This window comes from Dipteris shenzhenensis, chromosome 29, assembly GCF_047967505.1.
Source record: "Dipteris shenzhenensis isolate YYH24624 ecotype China chromosome 29, Dip_SZ_1.0, whole genome shotgun sequence".
Taxonomy (NCBI): Eukaryota; Viridiplantae; Streptophyta; class Polypodiopsida; order Gleicheniales; family Dipteridaceae; genus Dipteris; species Dipteris shenzhenensis.
In genome coordinates, this window is record NC_141624.1 from 20,118,549 (window position 1) to 20,138,500 (window position 19,952).

General features: G+C 41.7%; 1 protein-coding gene across 1 annotated transcript in view; it reads left to right on the top strand.

Annotated features, from left to right (window-relative positions):
• Positions 1 to 19,952, top strand: part of LOC147882555 (DENN (AEX-3) domain-containing protein) — a 129,953-nt gene that overhangs the window by 57,003 nt on the left and 52,998 nt on the right. Inside the window, exons 4-7 of the mRNA XM_087400380.1 lie at positions 3,156 to 3,215; positions 3,502 to 3,546; positions 8,231 to 8,430; positions 9,025 to 9,630. Coding sequence (XP_087256506.1) covers positions 3,156 to 3,215; positions 3,502 to 3,546; positions 8,231 to 8,430; positions 9,025 to 9,630 — 911 coding nt within the window. The remainder of the gene's footprint in view (positions 1 to 3,155; positions 3,216 to 3,501; positions 3,547 to 8,230; positions 8,431 to 9,024; positions 9,631 to 19,952) is intronic.

Below are 19,952 nucleotides of genomic sequence, written 5' to 3' on the forward strand. Positions count from 1 at the left end.
GTCGAGAATCAGCTTTATGCTGATGTGAAGGCTGATTTGCATGCTGCTTATGCTGCCCCTTCCCTTTGGGCTTGAATTTCGAAAGCATCGCATGTTCACCAACTCGTGAAGCCATGTTCTTAAGTCCTATCAATTAATGAAAAGTGAGAGGGTTGCCAACCCCCCTCCATGACAAATTCAATGAGGTGTGAAAGCCAAGATAAGAATCAGGAAGAGAATTCAGAGTGGTAGTGACCATCTCTGAATCTGGAATGATCTCATCAATATTCAACAATTGCTCTCTCAAATCCTGAATTTTAGTGAGGTGCGCAGACATAGAGTCACCCTCATCCATATGAGTATGAGTCAACTCTCTCTTCACCCTAGCATCATTGCGGGCTGAAAACACTCTCTCCAAAATATCCCAAGCTGCCTTCGAGGTCTTGCATGACCGAATGTGCGGAATGATAAACCTTTTGACAGAAAGAGATATAGTTAAAAGTGCTAGTGCATCACGCGAATCCCACCTTTTCTGTTCCTGTGTAGGAGCCTCCGCTGCAGCAGCTACTGCACCTAGCACTTGTCCTGCACCTTGAGCTTGTCCTTTACCCCTTCCTCCATCTTGTTAAGGAGGAGTGGCAGGTGTAACCACATTCTCTGGCCGTGCATTGACATAGTCCCATAAGTGTTTGCAACTAGGATATTGCGAACCATAAAACTCCATAGTACTTGTGCTCTTGTGTGAGGTCTCCAAACACTTCATTGGGATCGTTCTGAACTCCATAGTACTTGTGCTCTTGTGTGAGGACTCCAAACACTTCATTGGGATCGTTCTGGGCTATAACTGCCAAAGAAAATGCAGCGAAAATTCCCTTCCTGGGAATTAAGGTACACAACACAAATCCCTTCCGGGATATTGAAGCAAATTACCCACTGCTCAAAAAACAGCCAATCAATGGCTCAAAATGCAACAGCCCAAAAACATAAACTCAATTGAATCTCTGCCAAATGTGCCTGCGAAACACTTGCAAAAAATCAAAAAGCCCCAAATACAGGAGAATGGGTGTCCAAAACCAAAGAACAGCTTGCTGTCTCGGTCTATCAAAGGCTCAAAATGCACCCAAATAACCTGCAAATGCCCAAAACTTGCCAAAAAGAATTGCAAAGTCTGCAATGTGACTCAATCTGAGTCCAAAATTGCCTGCAAAGCGTTCAAACACCTCGTACAGTATGAAATTGCATCCGAATGCCAAAAGCCCCAATTTCTTCAGGGAAATTGCATCCCAAAGAGGGCAAATTGCCTGAAAGCCCCAAATTTTGCAATTGTTTGCAAAAGCCCCAAATTTCTTTGCAAGATTGCAAGAAAATCCCAAAAAGCCCCAAATTCTTGGAGCAGAATTCTATAAGAATCATCTGCAAGAGAACCTGAATGCACACAGAGGCTAAACGGGATAGTTGCAGATTTGGCCGTACAGCTGTACGGCGGCTGTACGATAACTTGTACGACTGTCAACGGCACGGAATGTACGAGCTACGGGTTGAGTACGGGCTTGTACGGAAGTTGTTGCAGACTAGTATGGAATTCATACTATGTACGGATGGAGGCCATAGAGTGTACGGGGCTGGTATAGATGTCGTACTGTACGGAATGGGCTATATCATGTATTGTCGCACGTGTGGGGGCTCCGTACAATGTACGTACGCTGTATTGACATCGTTGCAGGAGTTGGTACGGACGGTGTTGCAGGGGCGTATAGTTGTACGGGCGATTGTACGGCAACCATACGGATGTGGAGTAAGTTTGGCGCGCGGCTGCAGTGAGTTGGACCTGTGCGGTGTACGGATTGTGTACGATATTCTGTACAAAGTACGGACATAGTACGTCGTAGGGGATGGGCTGAGCACAAATGTCGAGGCAGAGGCGAGTTGATTGTACGGAATGTACAATGGGTTGCTGACGGGCTGCAGCAAGAACTGTTCCGGAAGCTGTGGGAGCTGGTCTTGCTCTGATACCAAATGTGAGAGTGTGTGTGTGTGCAAGAGAGCAAGAGAGCTGAAGAGAGCAAGAGCACACACTATAGTTGAAGAGATAGAAGCAACATACAAGTCTTGGGTTTTGTCAAAGTAGCAATTACTAACCACTAATTGTAGTTAGGGATCCTAACTGTGGCTAGGGGAAAAACCTCTAATGAGGGAAAAGTGTCCCTAACCCATTTATTAGTCATACATTGGTCACTGCGATGAATTATGGCAATAATTCCAACACCCATGACGTTTGCTTCTAGACTGACGGGACTTTGAAGAAGCTCTAGTGCCCTCCTTGGACAGCTCAGGTGTAAGAAGGCTTACTCGTCACTTCACGCATGGGCTTGTTCCCTGCCCCATCCATCGCGGTAGACTGCATGTCATTTTTGCTAGGCTTCTAGAGGCTTTTGGCATTTTCGTTGATACTACAGTTGAGTTCACTGGTGGCTCCCTACACGTTCCTGGGCCCAAGCATTTCTCCTAGGTGCAGCTCTATTACTTTCCTCTAGAGTGCCACTGAGTTCTGAGAGAAATCATTTGACAACTTCAGCTCCTTTGGTGCCATTTCTTAAGTCTTTCTCCTCAAGGTAAAGAGTGAATCCAGGGAATGAGACAAACTGACCAGGAACCTCGTTTTCGTCTTCTTCCCATCCAAACATCTCGATATTAATCTCCTTTGTCAATGGGACTACCGCATGAGTGACAGGGACTGAAGATCCATTGGCTGGATTCGCGTCATGCAACCTTTCATTATTAGTCTTGCCAAGTTTAGAGGCAGGGGTGGTGGCAGATAGGTTGGAGGAGGCCATCTCCCTCTCCTCCTATTTGATTAGTATTGAATCATTGGTTAGTTTTTAGTCTTGTTATTTTCAAAGCATTGAAATAACTTTATGGGGTATGTTTCACATCTTGTGAAGGGTGCTTAAGTATTTTTCAAGAACTTGTACATTGTGGCTATGAGGCAATTTCAAAAATTTATTCATAATAAGGCTATAATCGGCATGTTTTAAGAGTGAGGTTGAACATGGGAAATGTAGGCCCCTTATTTTTGTGATGGCATGTTTCATGACTAAGGCAACCTTAGTGGAAAATTTGTCCTTATTTTCCATGATGCTGAAAAAAGGAACTAACAAGTAGTTGAAATCATGCAGGCCCACTTGGTAGAACGTACTCCATCTTTAAGTGAGCTCAATGAGATTATGTATGGGCAGGTAAATGTCCACATCTTTTTATATTCTGAAATTGCCTTTTTCCTCGCAAGCCTTGTACTAATATAGTTGCTTGTCTTTTAACTAGGTGGCATGTTTTCGTTTTTCTGCATGTCTTATTGGCTTTTGAGTAGGTTAATAGCTGTGCTTAGGGTTAAGGCATCTTTATCCTTAGACATGCCATTGCTGAATCTTGTAAAGTAAGTAGAAGCTTGAGCATATATTTCGAATGGTGAAATCTCAAGGTATTTGTTCATGTGCTAAGAGACATGGGGTTGGCTTTTTGTAGGACCATCTTATGCGGGACGATCTGTCCTATACTTTCCTTCTAAAGGTTTGCATCTTATTGCCTTGTGTGTTGATGTACTAATCTTGATTATTTTTCTGTAAACACATGGTCTTTAACTGTTGATGAAAATGAAAATAAGATCGGTAAGCGATGAAAATAAGATCGGTAAGCGCTCTAGTTGTTGGGGTATTTAATCGTAGTGTTTTACTTTTGGGGTTTTTTTTTTGGGCAAGGAAATTTGTATGTTATATCATATCATGAGGTTAAAATATGGAAGTGAACTTGAAACCTTGAAGGAATGAACATTGAACCTAGGAATCTAGAACTGGGAAACTGGAACAATTTTCTACCAAGAATAGGGAATCCCAAAAACAAGAAATCTGGACCTTGGAACAACTAGACCTAAAACCTTGAATCTTGAAACTTGGAGCCTTGAACTCAAGATCTGAGAACGTGGAACAATTGAAAACCTAGAAACTCGGAGCAATTGATCTCGGGATCCGGAACATGGAACTCGGAATAAGTGAACTTTGGAACCGAAGTGAACCCGAAACCATGAATTTAGAATGCGGAATCATGAACTAGAACTTGGAATCTTGAACTCAAAAATTGTTACGAACAAGTGAACCTATGAACCAAAAACGAGTGAACCTGGAACCACTTGGGAACAAGTGAACCCGAAATTTAAAACTCAAGAGTAAGTGAACTATGGAGCCCAAGTGAACCTAGAACAAGTGGACCCGGAACCCGAAACAAGTGAACGCGGAACTAGAACTAGAAACAAGTGAGCCCTATAGGACGATTAGTCAGCAAAAGTCCCTATAGGATGATTAGTTAGATAAAATCTTTATAGCTGTTCCTCCTTTGCCTTTCTCATGGTCCATACTAAACCATTCCCTCTTGTTGAGAATACTCCCTCAATCTATTTTTAAGTTCTCTTTCGGTGGTCTTAGTCTACTACAATTTGACATTTTTGAGGAGAGAGATGCATATTTCTTACCCACTTCCCAAGCATAGTTCGTTTGGTGGACCCCTTGCATTGATAGTAGAATATTCAATAGACCTATCTTTTTGGTTTTGGTAATGTTTTGCCGGGGAGGACATTGGGACATTTTTAGTGTTGAATCCCAGCCTCAAGAACTAAAGCACTTAGAATACCTTCCTCTTGTCGCTAGAGAAGAGAAGACCAGAGCTTTCATAAAGGAGATCATCACCAGGCAAACATATGCCGCAATGGGAAGAATTTCAAAAGTAGACATTCCGTTTTGGCTTCATGTTGATCGGTATTTTGATGTGTCTAATGACGGGTTTTAGAGTTCTCCATTTAAGTCGACATTGTGAATGGTAGTGTGACCTTCATTTAGGCTCCTTTTTTAATGTAGAGGCAGTAGCCTCTTTTATCTTTCAAAATGAAGCAATGCAGATGCAAAGAAGTTATATTTTATTTCCATGTGTTTATATACCTAATGATTGTTATAACCAATGGGGTCCATGTGACAGCGCGCTTTTTAAAAATCTGTTTCCTGGGCCTGCTTTTTGCTATTTGGGCTTGACACTTTGCAGGAGCCCTTAGACAGTCTAAAGGTCACAATGGGCAAAAAATTCCAAAGCTTTGGCTTCACAAAAGGTTTTGTGGGAGGATCCATCACATGTTTTGGACTCTATCCTTTTGAAGCGTAAGGACCGTGATGTTTCAGACTCCTGTGGACCCTTTGATTTTGGTGCAAGTGCCTAGCCCAGAATGTTCAAGGGCAAGCCCCAGCTTGACAGAGCATGACAGCACAATCATCTCAAAGGTCTGCAAGCGCGAAAGTTGAATATAGTACAATTTTCCTAGCTAATGACCGACACACCACTGATGATGTGCTATTATCACAAATATTTATGTCTACCTTGATAGCATAATCTATATTGATACTTTTTTATGCATCAAGAATGCATCATCTTATAAGTGCATTCCAACACTAGAATCATTTGTATGCCATATATGCAAATGCAATACATAAAATAGTAAGCTGCAGCATAATATTTGTCGAAAAAGTACATTCTAGCTAGAATTAGCACACTACTGTTCTCTACATAATTTTGAAACATCTAAACTTAATTGATAAATATTTTGATTGGTTGCACTGAGAAATTAGTCATACAAATATAATCACTATCCACTTTAATATGGTCTGCGTCCCATATTGAGACTGTAAGGTGAACTTTATTTGTTTGTAGTTAAGGAAAAGTAGTGAACCATGGCAAGAATCAACTTAGGGCTACACGCAATGGTAAGTTCACTTTAAAATATGCATCACGTATACTGTCTTAGCTAAGTTTAATAAACTAAAGATTTATTCCCAATTGGAGACTCCTAAGTCACTCGCAATCATGAGGTTGCTTGCCACACACCAAAAACATCTCTTGAGTTTTACCTTGTTCTTTCTTGCCATTCTTGTTGAATGGCTAGCATGGTTGATCATGTCAACAAAGTGGCAGCCGCAAGTTTGCAAAGCTCTTACGAACCCGATTGCATGGTTTCACGTCACTGGAAAATATTTTGGAGTGCTCAAACACATTGCTGTGTGAATTCAGTAGCGAACTGAATGTAGAGGTATACAATGTCAGGCAATTTAGTATAACTCAGGTTGCTGCTGAGCCTTTGGAGGTAGCATACATTTAAGTTGGGTTACAAGCTCACTTACAAAAGTGATAGCCAGCTGTTACTCCGGACTCTCCTTATCGGAGAGGGGGAAGACTAATTGCCAAGTGCCCTCCAAGAGCACAAGGGTTATCAAGTAGGGATGTGGGCAAGTGAGGTTTTCCCAGAATAGCATGGAAGCTGATGAAGAGCTGCATGTGATAAAATTGTGACGAGTGCGGGACAAGCAGTGCAGGTGTATTGTGAATGTCACAAGTGGGATCCAAGTGCCACATGGTATTCTCCCATGTGTTAGATGATGCCACATATTATGCCATGTGTCATGTGGGCTGATGTCACATGCCAAATGCTGAAAGGTATGTCTCATGTGCCATTTGTCATTTGCTGATTTGTGAAGTGTGTCACTTGCTGACATCCAGGGTTTTCGACTCTTCTTTCAAGTCTAATCTGTTTCAAACTATCTATCAGAATGGAATTCTGACTGGCCTTTTGATGTTCTTGACATTGGGCCTATAGTGAGGGTTTTCACTACAACAATCATTTTTAGCAAGTATTCCTAATTTTAGCAGATTTGGAGATTTAGGAAACAGGTTTGTTGTCAGCATATAACCTTAAAGGAGAATGTTCGGACTCAACGGGGTTTTCCTAAATTATTAAAATTTCTTGAAAACCCTTTGTAGGTTGATATTTTATTTATAGTCCTTAATGTATTTTAAAAAAGCATCAAGGTTTTATATATATATTCATGGCATTAGTCTTTTATGTATTTTGCTGGACACTTTTCATGTATTCATATCATGAATGGGTGTTACAGATTTGTTTTTGTTCATAGGGATGAAATGTGCAACACTTGAATGATATCTATGGACATGGATTATGGGCCATTAATAGGTTTTGTGCCATGCCACCATGCACACAATCATGCAATGTCAAGTGATGGGTCATCGAGTTTGGAAGGCCCTAGACTTTTTTGCAAATTAAGAAAAGTTAGTGGATCTTAAGTAAGCAAAGATGGCTTTTTTAGAACTTGCTCATTTCTTTTTCCAAATTGATCAATAGGTGGGTTTTGACATTTATTCATTCCCACTCATGTCTTGAGCAATTCATGTGTCTAATCTGAGTGAGGATTTCCTCCTAGTTTTGATAAATACTTTGTTTGTTTCATGTGTTTCACTTGGGACATATTTCCCTTGTTGCTTTGATAGATGCAGAGCATGAGTCCTGGTATCAGAACCTTGGAGGAGAACTTCCACTTGCTATTAGAGCTTTGTAAGGATGCACCTCTGTGCTGAATTCTTACATTGTTTCGTTTGCCTCTGCTATAGGGGTTGACCTTGTTTCTCATGGATATTTTTTGGGGTTTTTTTTCCAGGGTTAGATTTCTCTGTTTATGTCAAATGAGTTCGTTAGGTTAGATTTACAAATTCTAGAGTTTCACTTCTGGTGGTTTTACTCCTAACATTTTCCTGTAGATACAAGTAGCAGTTAGGGAAATGTTTTAAATGAGCAAAGAAACAGCCACTTAAATTCTTCCTGAAAATAACAGGTAGGAAAACGTCAAATGTGCGAAGAAACCCTCCTGAAGTTTCCCTGAAAGTACAAATCACAGATAAGGAAAATGCTGTAAATTTTTGAAGGGAACATACATACATAGACATTCTGAATGTATTCTGCATGTCCCTCTCACGTATTATTGTTTTAGCTTTTTTAGTTCAACTTTTTTCAAATTTAGATCTGCAGGGTTATAAAACTGCGGCTCCATACAAATATTCGCCAATTAAGGTGGAGCATTTTAAATGGTTTTGTTTTGTGTCACGATATCATGGACAAAAAGTAAAAATTTCACTTATTGAGGAATGACATCATATTCCTATGGAGTTCTCTCAAAAGCATTATCTGTAGGAGCTTTTTAATTGTATGTTTGCTATGAGTCTATTGTGGATAAAGGAATTAGAGAGAATGCACAGTCATTGCTACAGACTTGACATAATCACTACTTCTATTCAAGTTGAATGGTTACAATTGTTGGGCAGTGATGCATTCTGTTTTGAAAAGATGTTAACTGACGCAAATGTCTTACAGGTGGCGGACAATGCAACACTGTATGGAGTTTGTATATATGTACCTGAAATAGTGCAGCAAACACCAGGAATAATGGCAATGAGTACAGATGTGCAACTGAGACGCCCACCTTTGAGCCGTTTTTTTCTGACTACATATCGATGCTATTGTCTCCTCACGAAACTGCCATTTTTTGATCTTCATTTTGATGTCTTAAGCAGGTTTGCTTTCTATCATTGCTATATGTTTTTTTCTGCGTTTACTACATATGGCAGTAGAGCCTTGCCGCCCTTGGGACACATTGAATTAGACAGGGGCCTAATGTTCCCAAATTCTTTGTTTTGAAAGGTACAAATGCATATGGCAATTACGATAATGTGAATAGTGGAGGAAGAACTGTGCCTCTAAAATAACATCCTAACTTTTAGAAAACTGTGTAGGCTAGTTCTTAATACACAGGTTGCAGCTTATGCTTGTACTGATGAGAACATAAGCATAGCTTTGCTTTCTAAGTTACTTTTTATTTATTTTCTTTTATTTTTCTCATTAACTCATAATTTTGTTTAAAGTTGCTCACAACTCCCTTCTTTCCTTATAAAAACTTTAATGTGTAAGATTGGATATATTATGGTCTTATGAAGGCATATATAGTTCTTAAAACACACATTACCGTGTAGGCCATTCAAATATCGCTGCTCATAAAAAGTATATGGTTCCTGTGAAATGTTTTTTTGGTAAGGATTCTCGGCCATGCTTGCAACTTTTTTTTGAATACAAGCCAACTAAGTTGCCTTTCTTGCTTTTATGTCTGACAGTATCATCTCACAAGAGCGTTTGGACCGGATTACCGAATGTGTGAATGAAATGACAACACCTTCTCTTGAAAACAAGGAAGAGGAAGGAAATTTCAGGGAAGCAAATGGACTGCCAGCTTCGTATTCCCAGAAAAGCACGAGTATTCTTTTGCAACTTGATGATGATACTGATGTACATGCGTCTGATTTCAACCCCAATGGTGATTCTACTGGAGCACTTTATTCTGCAGCTAAAGAAACAAGCAGTCCTGTTCATGATAATGAGGCTGGTTTGGCAGCTGCCCAGATATCCGACTCCAATGGTGAGAGTAGTAAGCCCTTGTCAGAAAGAAACTGTCCTGAACCAGATGGTGCGGGATGCTCACGAATTGTTGACCTCAGTAGAGTTGCTATAGAGGAGGAGAATCCTGTAGTGCAGGAAGAAGTGCCACAAAGCAATGGGAAGGCCCAAGCTACCTTGAATTCAGTGGATTCTAAGGAGGAGACAACTGAAGAGAAAGTAATTGTGCCATTCCTCAATGTACAAGATGAATGTTCTGAAGATGCTATGTCTTCAACAGATGGAGTGAGACTACAGCGCGTTGAGAGTGTAGATTCAGTTAACAGGTATTCATTACTTGGATTTTAACTCCAACTCATTCTGCTGTGGCAAGTTATCAATTTTAGATGCCAGATTTATTTTTGTGTCCATCTTTCCTGTGTATGCTTCATGATCTTTTGCTGCAGGATCTGAGAATGCAAAAAATTATAGCATAGCACTTGTTTTTCAGCCATTCTTCTTCTATTTTTCCCTGTTCTTCTCATTAGATAAAGATGCTTCTTTACCATGAAAAGTATGGGGAAGAGTACAATGAACAAAGCTCTTCCAAGTTACTTCATTGGAATGACAAAAACTGTCACCCCTTATCCAAGTACAATCTTGGCTCTCAAGGACCTGGCAAGTCCACACGAACCTGAGGAATGCTTAAAGGGCTCGGGTGCTTGAAATCCTATCCAGCAACTGCCACCCTCTATGATGAAACCCACCAACCAGAATTTATCAAGACACATGAGTGGAATACTCTCCTACAAGATGGCCTTAAGAACCCTCAATCGGAAACAATCGCCAGAGCTCTTAAGGATTGATACAAGCAGGGAATCAAACTATACCTGGTACTGCCAGTTGCATTTTGACAAAAAGTATTGTCAGGGGAACCCATTCTAATAGTCTTATTGTTGAGATTCTAAGTTACTAACACATATAAGATTGCACGTGGCCAGGAATCAGATCGAGGGCAGAAATTTGGCAACCAAGCAGCGAGCTTGATGTGCTGATGCCTCCTTCGGCTTGATGTGCTGATGCCCCCTAATGCTGCTGTTGCTTGGGTGCGACATTTATTTGAGATCCCCATACTCTATATGTAGACCTCTAGAACATTTTGAACTCATTCTTTTTCGCTCTAAGAACAATTAGTGTATATTCAGGAACACGCAACATCAATTTCAACCTCAGCACGGTAGACACCATCGTACATTCCACACATGCTATAGCTCTAGACTAAAGCTTCGTGTTCAATACATGTTAATGGACATAACATAGACAAACATGCTTGAGAGAGCACATGAGAGAGGAGAGAAGGAGGTTGACAGGCCCCTTAAGACCCCAACCCACAGTTGGCTACCCTTATGTAAACTCAAAATGATGTGTCATTTTCAAGTTGGAATGTAATATGATCTTAGAAGGGTCGGGACGCTAAGTCCTTAGAGAGACAAAAATCAATATAAATGTAAAGTCTTGTTTTGATGTTATGTGTTTTCCATAAGGTTGGTCAAGATCTTCGATGTGGGGTTTGAGAGGACTAGACCAATGTGCATAATCATGCTAGGAACATATAAATAGTCATGTGTCTAGGGGCAAGAAATGACTAATGGGCTTTAATGTGATGAAAAGTTAAGTGCATATAGTATGACGCTGGGGTAGATTCATGCCAGTTCTTACTTTTTGCTTCATCAATGATATTAAAGAGAAAGAAAGGTGATACTTTTCAATCGTGCATCAATTATCATGGTCTGAATAATATTACCATCAAGAATAAGTATTTGATGGCAAGAATTGATGAGCTGTATCTTAGTAATATTAATCTCAAATGTGGCTACCATCAGATCAGAATTCGAGCTGAAGATGCATATAAAACTGCTTTCACAGGCAAGTTTGGTCATTATGAGTTTTTGGTGATGCCATTTCGCTTTCTAGATTCTAGTCTCTTTGAAGACTGTACTGTGTATGGTCAAGTTAGAATATCTAGGATTAATTATAACTCCTGATGGAGTAGAAAGGGATTCAAAGAAGATGGTTGCTATTTTAGAGCATCCAGTGCCACAGCGTTGCGACAACGCGATCATTCTTATGATTTGTTCAGTTCTCATATTAGAGTGTATTTTGATATTTTCTCATCTTTAACTAAGTTGCCTCAAAAAGTATGTTAGGTTTAGGAAAATAATTGATAAGAGAATTTTGACACAATAAAGAGAGAAGTTGCTTAAGGGCTTGCATTAAAGATTGTTGATTCTCATATACCATTTTTCTTAGAAACCGATGCAAGCGGTAAGGGCCATTTTGCCGGAGGAAAGGCCAACTGCATTTGAAAGCAAGAAGCCTTCTCCCTCTCAATGTTTGTGTGGGTGTGTGGATTTGTATATGTGAGAACATATTTTTATACTATGGTCTACACCCACTGTTGGGTGCTGATGACGTCAGTGGGGATGTCATAGTAGCTAGTTCCTGCTATGCGTGATGGCGTTTATGGTTTTCAACCTTATGAGTGACTATCACGAGATTGAAACTACACTATGTTGTGTTTTTAGAGGATGAGTTTGGGAATGTTCCTAGATTCATCTAGGTATATGCTCCTGTTGTATTAGCGGGCATGCAAATTTCACCTTGTGAAGTTTCTATCCATGTTGCGGCTTGCTGGTATTGCGATAATTATTTCTATCTTAAATGGTGTGTTGCCCTATCAGCTAGATTTAGATGCTCGTTTTGGAGAGACTAAAATGAAATCGTTTAGACTTCACAAGCACTTGTAGCTTGAATGAAGAGATTTTGGGCACCCCCTTTTTTTTTTTTTTGGTTTTCTGATTTTGAACTACTTTTTGATTAGCCTTCTCCTTTAGTGCTAGCCTCCGTCATGGCTGAGTCCGTCCTTCACCTCCGGAGTGCTGAGAGAAACTCGATACGAAGACTTTGTATAAACGGATGCTCAAGTATGTGTGGGGGTGTGGATTTGTATGTGAGATAGCATATTTTTATCCTATAGTCTACACCCACTGTTGGGCGCTGATGTTGTCAGTGGGGATGTCATAGTAGCTAGTCCCTACTATGTGTGATGGAGTTTATGGTTTCCAAACTTATGAGTGACTATCATGAGATTGAAACTGCACTATGTTGTGTTTTAGAGGATGAGTTTGGGAATGTTCCTGGATTCATCTAGGTATATTCTCCCTATCAATGTTATTGCCCAACTTATAAACAAAAATTATATGCTTTTATTCATCCTTTGAAAGCATGGAGGTATTATTTACATGGTTTGAGTTTTATGTGATGATACTTAAAAATACTTTTGTAAACAATCTAATTTAAGTGGCCGCCAAGCTACGTGAACATAACTCATGCATGAATTCTATATGAAGGTAGTAGTAGAGGGAAGGATAACGAAAGTTACTGTTGCGCTCACACATTATGCATAATATGATTTTCATATATGAGAGAGCGTTCTAATTATTGAGATCAGAGAAACTAAGAAAGTGCACAAATATGTCGAGAGCTTTTGGTCTAAGGCTATTGTAATTAAACCCGGGATTGTAGACAACTTGCCATCTGGGAGAGGCCATACGCATGCCAGATATACCATAGGTGACAGTATGCTTAAGAGAAATGGCAAGGTTGTTATACCTAGTCAGAATGATCTTAGGCGGAAGATCATTCATTAGTGCTGTGATAGTGCAAGTGCGGGACACCTAGGTATCGAAAGCAGATGAGCTTGTAAATCACAATTCTTTTATCCAAAGATGAAAAGACATATTCATGAATATGTTACACAATGTTTTTCGTATTAAGTAAAATACCTCTTACTAAGATGGCTCGTTTTATCTAGCGTGAGGATTGGTTAGTGCACCAATGTATTTCATCTATAGGGATTGACAAAGTCCATAATATTACATAGAGATATGAGATTTATCATTTACTAGTCTTTTTCTGGACTGTAGTATCTGGTGAACTAAGGAATAAGCTAGGAATCAGTAATGGGGAGTATCTTAAGACAGATGTTTAGACAGATAGAGTCAACGAAACTCTGAGGATATGATGAGAGCATATGTTTTATTAAGGCTGTCACGACGACGTGAAATTATGGGACTTTTGATTTGCGACTCCCGTAATTTGCGTGTGATTGCCTTGAGCCTCTGGGGCGCGAGGGTCCAACCATGGGACAGGACTTGGGGAATTAAAATTCCCTAGTGGGCCCTTGGAAATAGTGAATATGCACCCAGTTAACATGCAATTAATTCCTACGGCCAAAGTGTGCAAAAGGGGGGCCAAAAGAGTGGTGCAATTAAAAATTGCTAATTTTAGCACAGGACTCTAAAAAGAGCCCAAAGCTCTTCTTTTGGATTCAGAAGGCCAAATCAGTTTCAGAAGGAGCCAGATCATCAGTTGCGAGCTGCTAGAGCCTGCCAGGTGCTGCTAGAGCAAAATCGCCTTTTACCAGGAGCTTCCTGAGCGTGCCAGGGAAAATCGTCATAAGCTAGGGCCAATTCCAGTTCATCCAGGGCCTGCCAGAGGAAATCACACCTGATCCAGGAGCCTGTTGCAGATTGCAAGCTCACTTCCAGGTCCTCCGGGCTATGCCATGTGACTACGTCCTATTCTGGGTCTGTTTCCAGGTGTTTCCAGGCTACCATAGGAAACTGTGATTTGTTTCTAGGTGTTTCTAAGGTGTCCCAGGAAAATTGCGATTTGCTACCAGGCTGTCCAAGCTGTGCAGGGAAGATTGCGATGTGTTTTCTGGAGACTTCTGAGTGTTGCTGCTGATTTTGGTAACTTTCCGAGCGTGGGTGTTCGCTTCTAAGCTGCTCTTGGGGCTGTGCTAGGGCAGAATCAGCTTCTCTGTGCAGGATCTAGGGTTTCCAGCCTTGGTGACCTTTCTTCTGTGGATACTGGGTAGAAGAAGGCTTGCCTTTGCCTGCTTTTGCCGTTCCTTGATTGGTTGCTGGCTAGTTATTGCGCTTGGGTTTCTTTTCTCGCAAAGAAAGGTTGATTTATGTTGTTGGGCAGTGGCCAGGGAGGCTATAGATTAAGGCAACTCGTTTGGAAGAGCTTTGTCGATTGATTGCACCAGAGTTCAGCTGTTGAGGGATTTGTCTTGCAGTTGTTCAGCTGTGTTTTGCTGGTTGGGCACTTGGTTGTGCGATTGCAGGTGTGGCTCAGACAATGGATGCTATTGGGGTCTCTGTTGCATGCATTGGTTGGCTGAGGATATAGGATTGTCTAGTGATTGGATGTCGTTCACTGATTGAAGTTGAGCAGGGAATTATAGGGTGGGATGGACGGGGAGTCTGTGGGCGTTGGTTTGCCTGTGGTGCAGCTTCCCAGAGACCTTTGTAATCAGGCACTTGGCTTCAAATGAATGTTAAATAAATACCGCAAGGGGCACCAACGTTTGGGGCCAATCAGTGTCCTTGTTTCTGAGTAGGAGCGCTCTAGCTCCCTTGTGATTTGTTCTGTGGTGCATATTTACTTGTCAATTTACCGTGTATGCTGTAATTAAGTGGATCCTACCACCCTTTACGTTGTTGAGGCTGGTTTTAGTGGTTTTATTTCCGGGATCCACCTAACTTCTTCAAGAGGGGAGCCTGTGGTTGGCTTGGTGCAAGTCCAGCAGACTAGGTGAAGAAGATAGTATACTATTCAGTAAAATATGTCACACAAGGAGAGATCTGTGAGCCTTATTGAGGAGGAGGAAGAGCAGATGTCTCACTCTGTTGTGGTGACTAGGGTGCGGGAGAGGAGACTTGGCATGTTGCAGAGCATCAGGATGATTGGACGGATGAGGAGGATGTGGAACTATTCAAGGCATAGATGTAGAGTTTCATGAGTGCTTTCACGCAATTTACATAGGATGTGAGTATTGGGGAGAGAGAGAGCAAGAGAGAGTGAGCTGAGAGCTGAAAGCTTAGTTGCAATAGAAGAGTGTAAGAGTACAACTGAAAGAGTGAGAGATAAGGTTTTGTTCTAGTGACAAAACCTTAGTACTCACTGACCATAGTTAGTGAACTAACTGCGGTTAGGGGGAAAAACCTCTTAAAGAGGGAAAAGTGCCCCTAACTAGCTTATTAAATTACATTGGTCACTGCTGAATTATATCTATAATTCTGAATTATATCTATAATTCTAACACCCCCCTGCAGTGCCAATGTCATGTACAAGGCTGATCAATCACCAAACGGATATAAGTTCAGGGCACTGTGAAATGCCTCAAACTTTTCACGTGGTAGTGCTTTGGTGAAAATATCTGCAACGTTGTCATGTGTGGACACAAAGATCATACTGATCTCTCCTGTATGCAACTTCTCTCTGACGTAGTGATAGTGAACCTCAGTGTGCTTCGTGCGAGCATGAAACACTGGATTCTTTGCCACTGCAATGGCACTCTGACTATCAGTGAGAATTGGAGAAGGACCCTCCAAAGACAGATGAAGATCAGCAAATAGACGTCGCAGCCAGACACATTCAACTGTTGCTGTGAAAGCTGCCCTGTACTCAGCTTCACATGATGAGGTAGCCACTGTAGATTGTTTCTTGCTCAGCCAGGAAATGCAAGATTTACCCAAAAAGAAACAATTGCCACTAGTGGACAGCCTAGTGTCATAATCACCAGCCCAATCTGAATCACTGTAGGCATGCATCTGCAGGTCACCCCCCCTGGGAAATAACAAGCCAAAAGACTTCGTGCCCTACAAATAACGGAAGATGCGCTTAACTGCCTGCCAATGCATAGTTTTTGGGCTGTGCATGTACCTGCTCACCTGAGATATTGCAAACTGAATATCAGGTCTAGTGTTGCAGAGATATATGAGGCATCCAACTGCCTGACTGTAAAGTGTGGCATCAACCCATTCTCCTGCATGATGCATTGTGAGTTTCCCCGGCTCCATGGGAGTGGCTATGGGCTTACAATCATGCATGTTAAATCTGTCCAAGAGGTTCTGCACATACTTGGACTGAGACATAACAGTGCCATGTCTCTCTTGAGAGAACTGGATCCCCAAATAGAAGTGAAGCAGCCCCAAATCTGACATGTCAAAGTTGGTCTGCAAATCAGCTTTGAAATCTGCAATTTTATCTTCATTGGACCCTGTGAGCAGTAAGTCATCGACATAAAGAAGGATGACTAAAATTTCCCCCCCATCCATCTTGATGTAGAGGGTGCTCTCAGTAGGACTATTGTACAGCCCCTTGCTGGTCAAAAAGGCATGAATCTTGGCATACCATGCACGAGGGGCCGGTTTCAGCCCAAACAAAGTTTTGTTTAGTTTGCATACTGCATTTGCTGTAATTTCAAAGCCTGGAGGTTGTTTGACATAAATCTCTTCCAGCAAGTCTCCATTTAAGAAGGCTGTTTTTATGTCCAACTGATGAACATTCCACTCAAAATGTGCAGCCATTGCAATAACAGATCGGATGGTGGTTATCCAGTGGAAACTTAGTGACCTCAGGACCACATGTTGTCACAGAACCAACTGCGAGGGTGGTGACACCACCCTTTGAAATAGAATTACAATCTCAAATCTTGCACGATATGGAAGGAACAACCTTTCGATTTGATTCGGAAGTAGGATCATCCGAATTGCCAAGAGGCTATCGTGAGTATCAAGGAGCACAACCACCTGCAAGGTTTGCTTCAAGGTTTCCACCACCGCTAATCAAACTAAGACAATCAAGCCATGGTGGACCTTAAATCCCAAGACTCCAATAACAACAATGGCATATTAAGGGCCAACATCGAGGTTTAATCATGTTACTTCGAATCCTACATTTCTTCTAACACCTCAAATGATAAACCCATCAATTGGTGTGCAAAATGCGTCATTCTTTGCGGATCCTAATGTTATCACAACCATTAACCATTGCATGATCACCATTTGGCATTTACCCATTTGTTCACAAACAAAACCACTAAAAAAGGGATGGAGGCTAGAATGCCTCTGCTCAACAAACATAGACAAGTGCACCCGATTGGCCCCAAACACCGTGGCGTCCCTTTCGGTATTTCTTTATATTTCACAGTGAAATGATTACAAGTTGCATCTGGGAGACCTTCCTTGCAACTGAGCACGCAGCCCCAATTCATCGAGCCTTCGCAAGGCTTTCAAACATAGAACACCATCGCATAAGTGCACTTAATCGATAGGCTCAATCCAAAGGCATTCTCTTTTCCGAGTGCAATTCCATTGGCTGTCCAGATATCTAGGTCAAGGACCCTACTGAGTAAGAAAGATGAATCCCATCGGAGCTGTGCTACTAGAAACATTGGATGGAGTCCCATTCAACACAACATTAAACAGGACCCGACTGAAGCACTACTACAACATGCAAGCCATCCCCAATAAAGACAAAGATTTGGGAAACCAAGTCTTCCTTAGTTAGGATTATATTGTTACATGTGCAGTCACTAGCATATGCACATTTTTGCACATATAGTTTGCACTAGATTGTTACATGCACACTCACTGGCATATGCACATTTTTGCACTTTTAGGAAGACCTAATCAATTTTGTATTAGGGATGATTGAGTCTTAGTTCCCTAGAAAATCCCACAAATAATCATATAGTTAGTCCCTACCTAATTGACACATCACGTGTGCTCACATGATTTTGCATAGGCACATAATAGATTGCATCAATAATAGTATCACACACTTTCATTCCATACTCTCCAAGCATGCAATGAATTCACAAGCAAGATAAGAAGTTATGCCAAAGCTCAAAACGAGACCCTCGCCAAACATCACAGCCATCTCCTAAATGCAAAAATATCAGACTTGCATACAAACTTATCTACTACAAGCTCAATGATATGGGTGCAATCGCATCCAACATGTATGCAAGATAGCAAGAAATGCCAGCCTCAACAACGAGACCCCCGCCAAACCTCTTCCCAAGAAGATTCGATGTCAGAGTCCATAGCCTCGGCAACAAGATCCCCTTTGAAATTCACAACCATGTATCCCTCCTCAAGAGGAGATAAGCTTCCTAACTAAGGACCATAAATTGTATGGTGCAAAAGCATTACCGTAGGAACAACTCGCATGCCACAAGCTCAAGTTAAGGCAACGAGGGCAAGTACGGTCGGCCCCAAACCTGGATCTCCAATGATTCACTGCTATCCCACCATGAATAGAAAGCCAAAAGAAGAGAGTGATTTTTCTATTCCGGTGGGATTTCCAAAGCCTCTCCCAAAAAAATTTCTGCGAGTCTGCAGAAATCTGAAAATTCTCCCAATGAGTAGCTCTGGTGGCCCTCCAACCCCTACAGCTGAGCTGGAATTTCCAGGCATTACTGACCGTGTAACGAAAGAAGGGGATGCCTTTCTCTCGGTGCCCTTCATCTATCCACTCCCATTCCCCAGGGTCCCACTGCAAAAACTTAATTGGGACACCTCCATAGAGCCATAGCCTCCATGAGCCCATGGTAATGAGTAGCGGGTTAGGATCCAAGTACTACTGTGAAAGAGAGCCATGCTCCATGAAGCCCACTACCCTGACTAGCTGAAACAGTACCTCCAGCAATATATCATCTGTGGACTTGGACAGCCTGCCCCCCGAAGAAACATCAAAGACTAGGGCATCCTCGTGTGTTCCGTAAAGCAATCACCTGCAAAGGAATGCCCGATCTGGAAAATGCCCCCATCTAGGTGGAACACGTAATAGGCATGTCATGTGTGTCCACCTAATCCAAGGCAAGGCTGCATTAATCTGTTAAATTCTTACTGCACTCCCTCTGAGATTATGAACCACCTGGGCCTGACGGTCTGCAGGAAGCCTCTTGAAGGCTTTCCATGCTCCCATAGTAGATGTAGGGTCCCTCTCCCATCTGGGCCACGGCATGTAAAGAGAAGCTCCAAGTGGTCTGCCATGCTCATCCAAAATACTGTCTTTCCACATGATAGGCTGCCTTTCAATCTCTTCACGGGTGGACGGGGGAATCCTGCGAAGAGTACTCCTGAAGCTGGCCCATGCTTTCAGTATAGCAACCATAAGAGGGGAAGAAGGAGATCTAAGGCGGGCTGTGGTAAAAACCCATTTGGTACGGTGTATCCAATCATCTCTTGAAGTGGGTGTGCGAGATTGTATGCGTCTGATAAAAAAGTCCTTCCAAGGCTCTTGTCCTGGCATAAGTCCTCTCACAACAACCTGTGAGAATGGGAGAGAGAGAGCAAAGGTGAGAACAAGAGCAGGAGAGTGTGAGAGCCGAAAACGTAGTTGCAATGAGATGAGAGTGTTACAATTGAATGGAGTGATGGGTTTTGTCTAAGTGACAAAACCTTATCACTTCACTAACCATAGTTAGTGAACTAACTGTCGTTAGATGGAAAAACCTCTAAGTGAGGGAAAAGTGCCCCTAACCTACTTATTACATTACATTGGTCACTGCTAAATTATAGCAATAATTCTAACACCCCCCTGCAGTGCCAATGTCATGTACAAGGAACTGATCAATCACCAAAAGGAGATAAGTTCAGGGCACTGCGAAATGCCTCAAACTTTTCACGTGGAAGTGCTTTGGTGAAAATGTCTGCAACATTGTCATGTGTTGACACATAGATCATGCTGATCTCTCCTGCATGCAACTTCTCTCTGACGTAGTGATAGTGAACCTCAATGTGCTTGC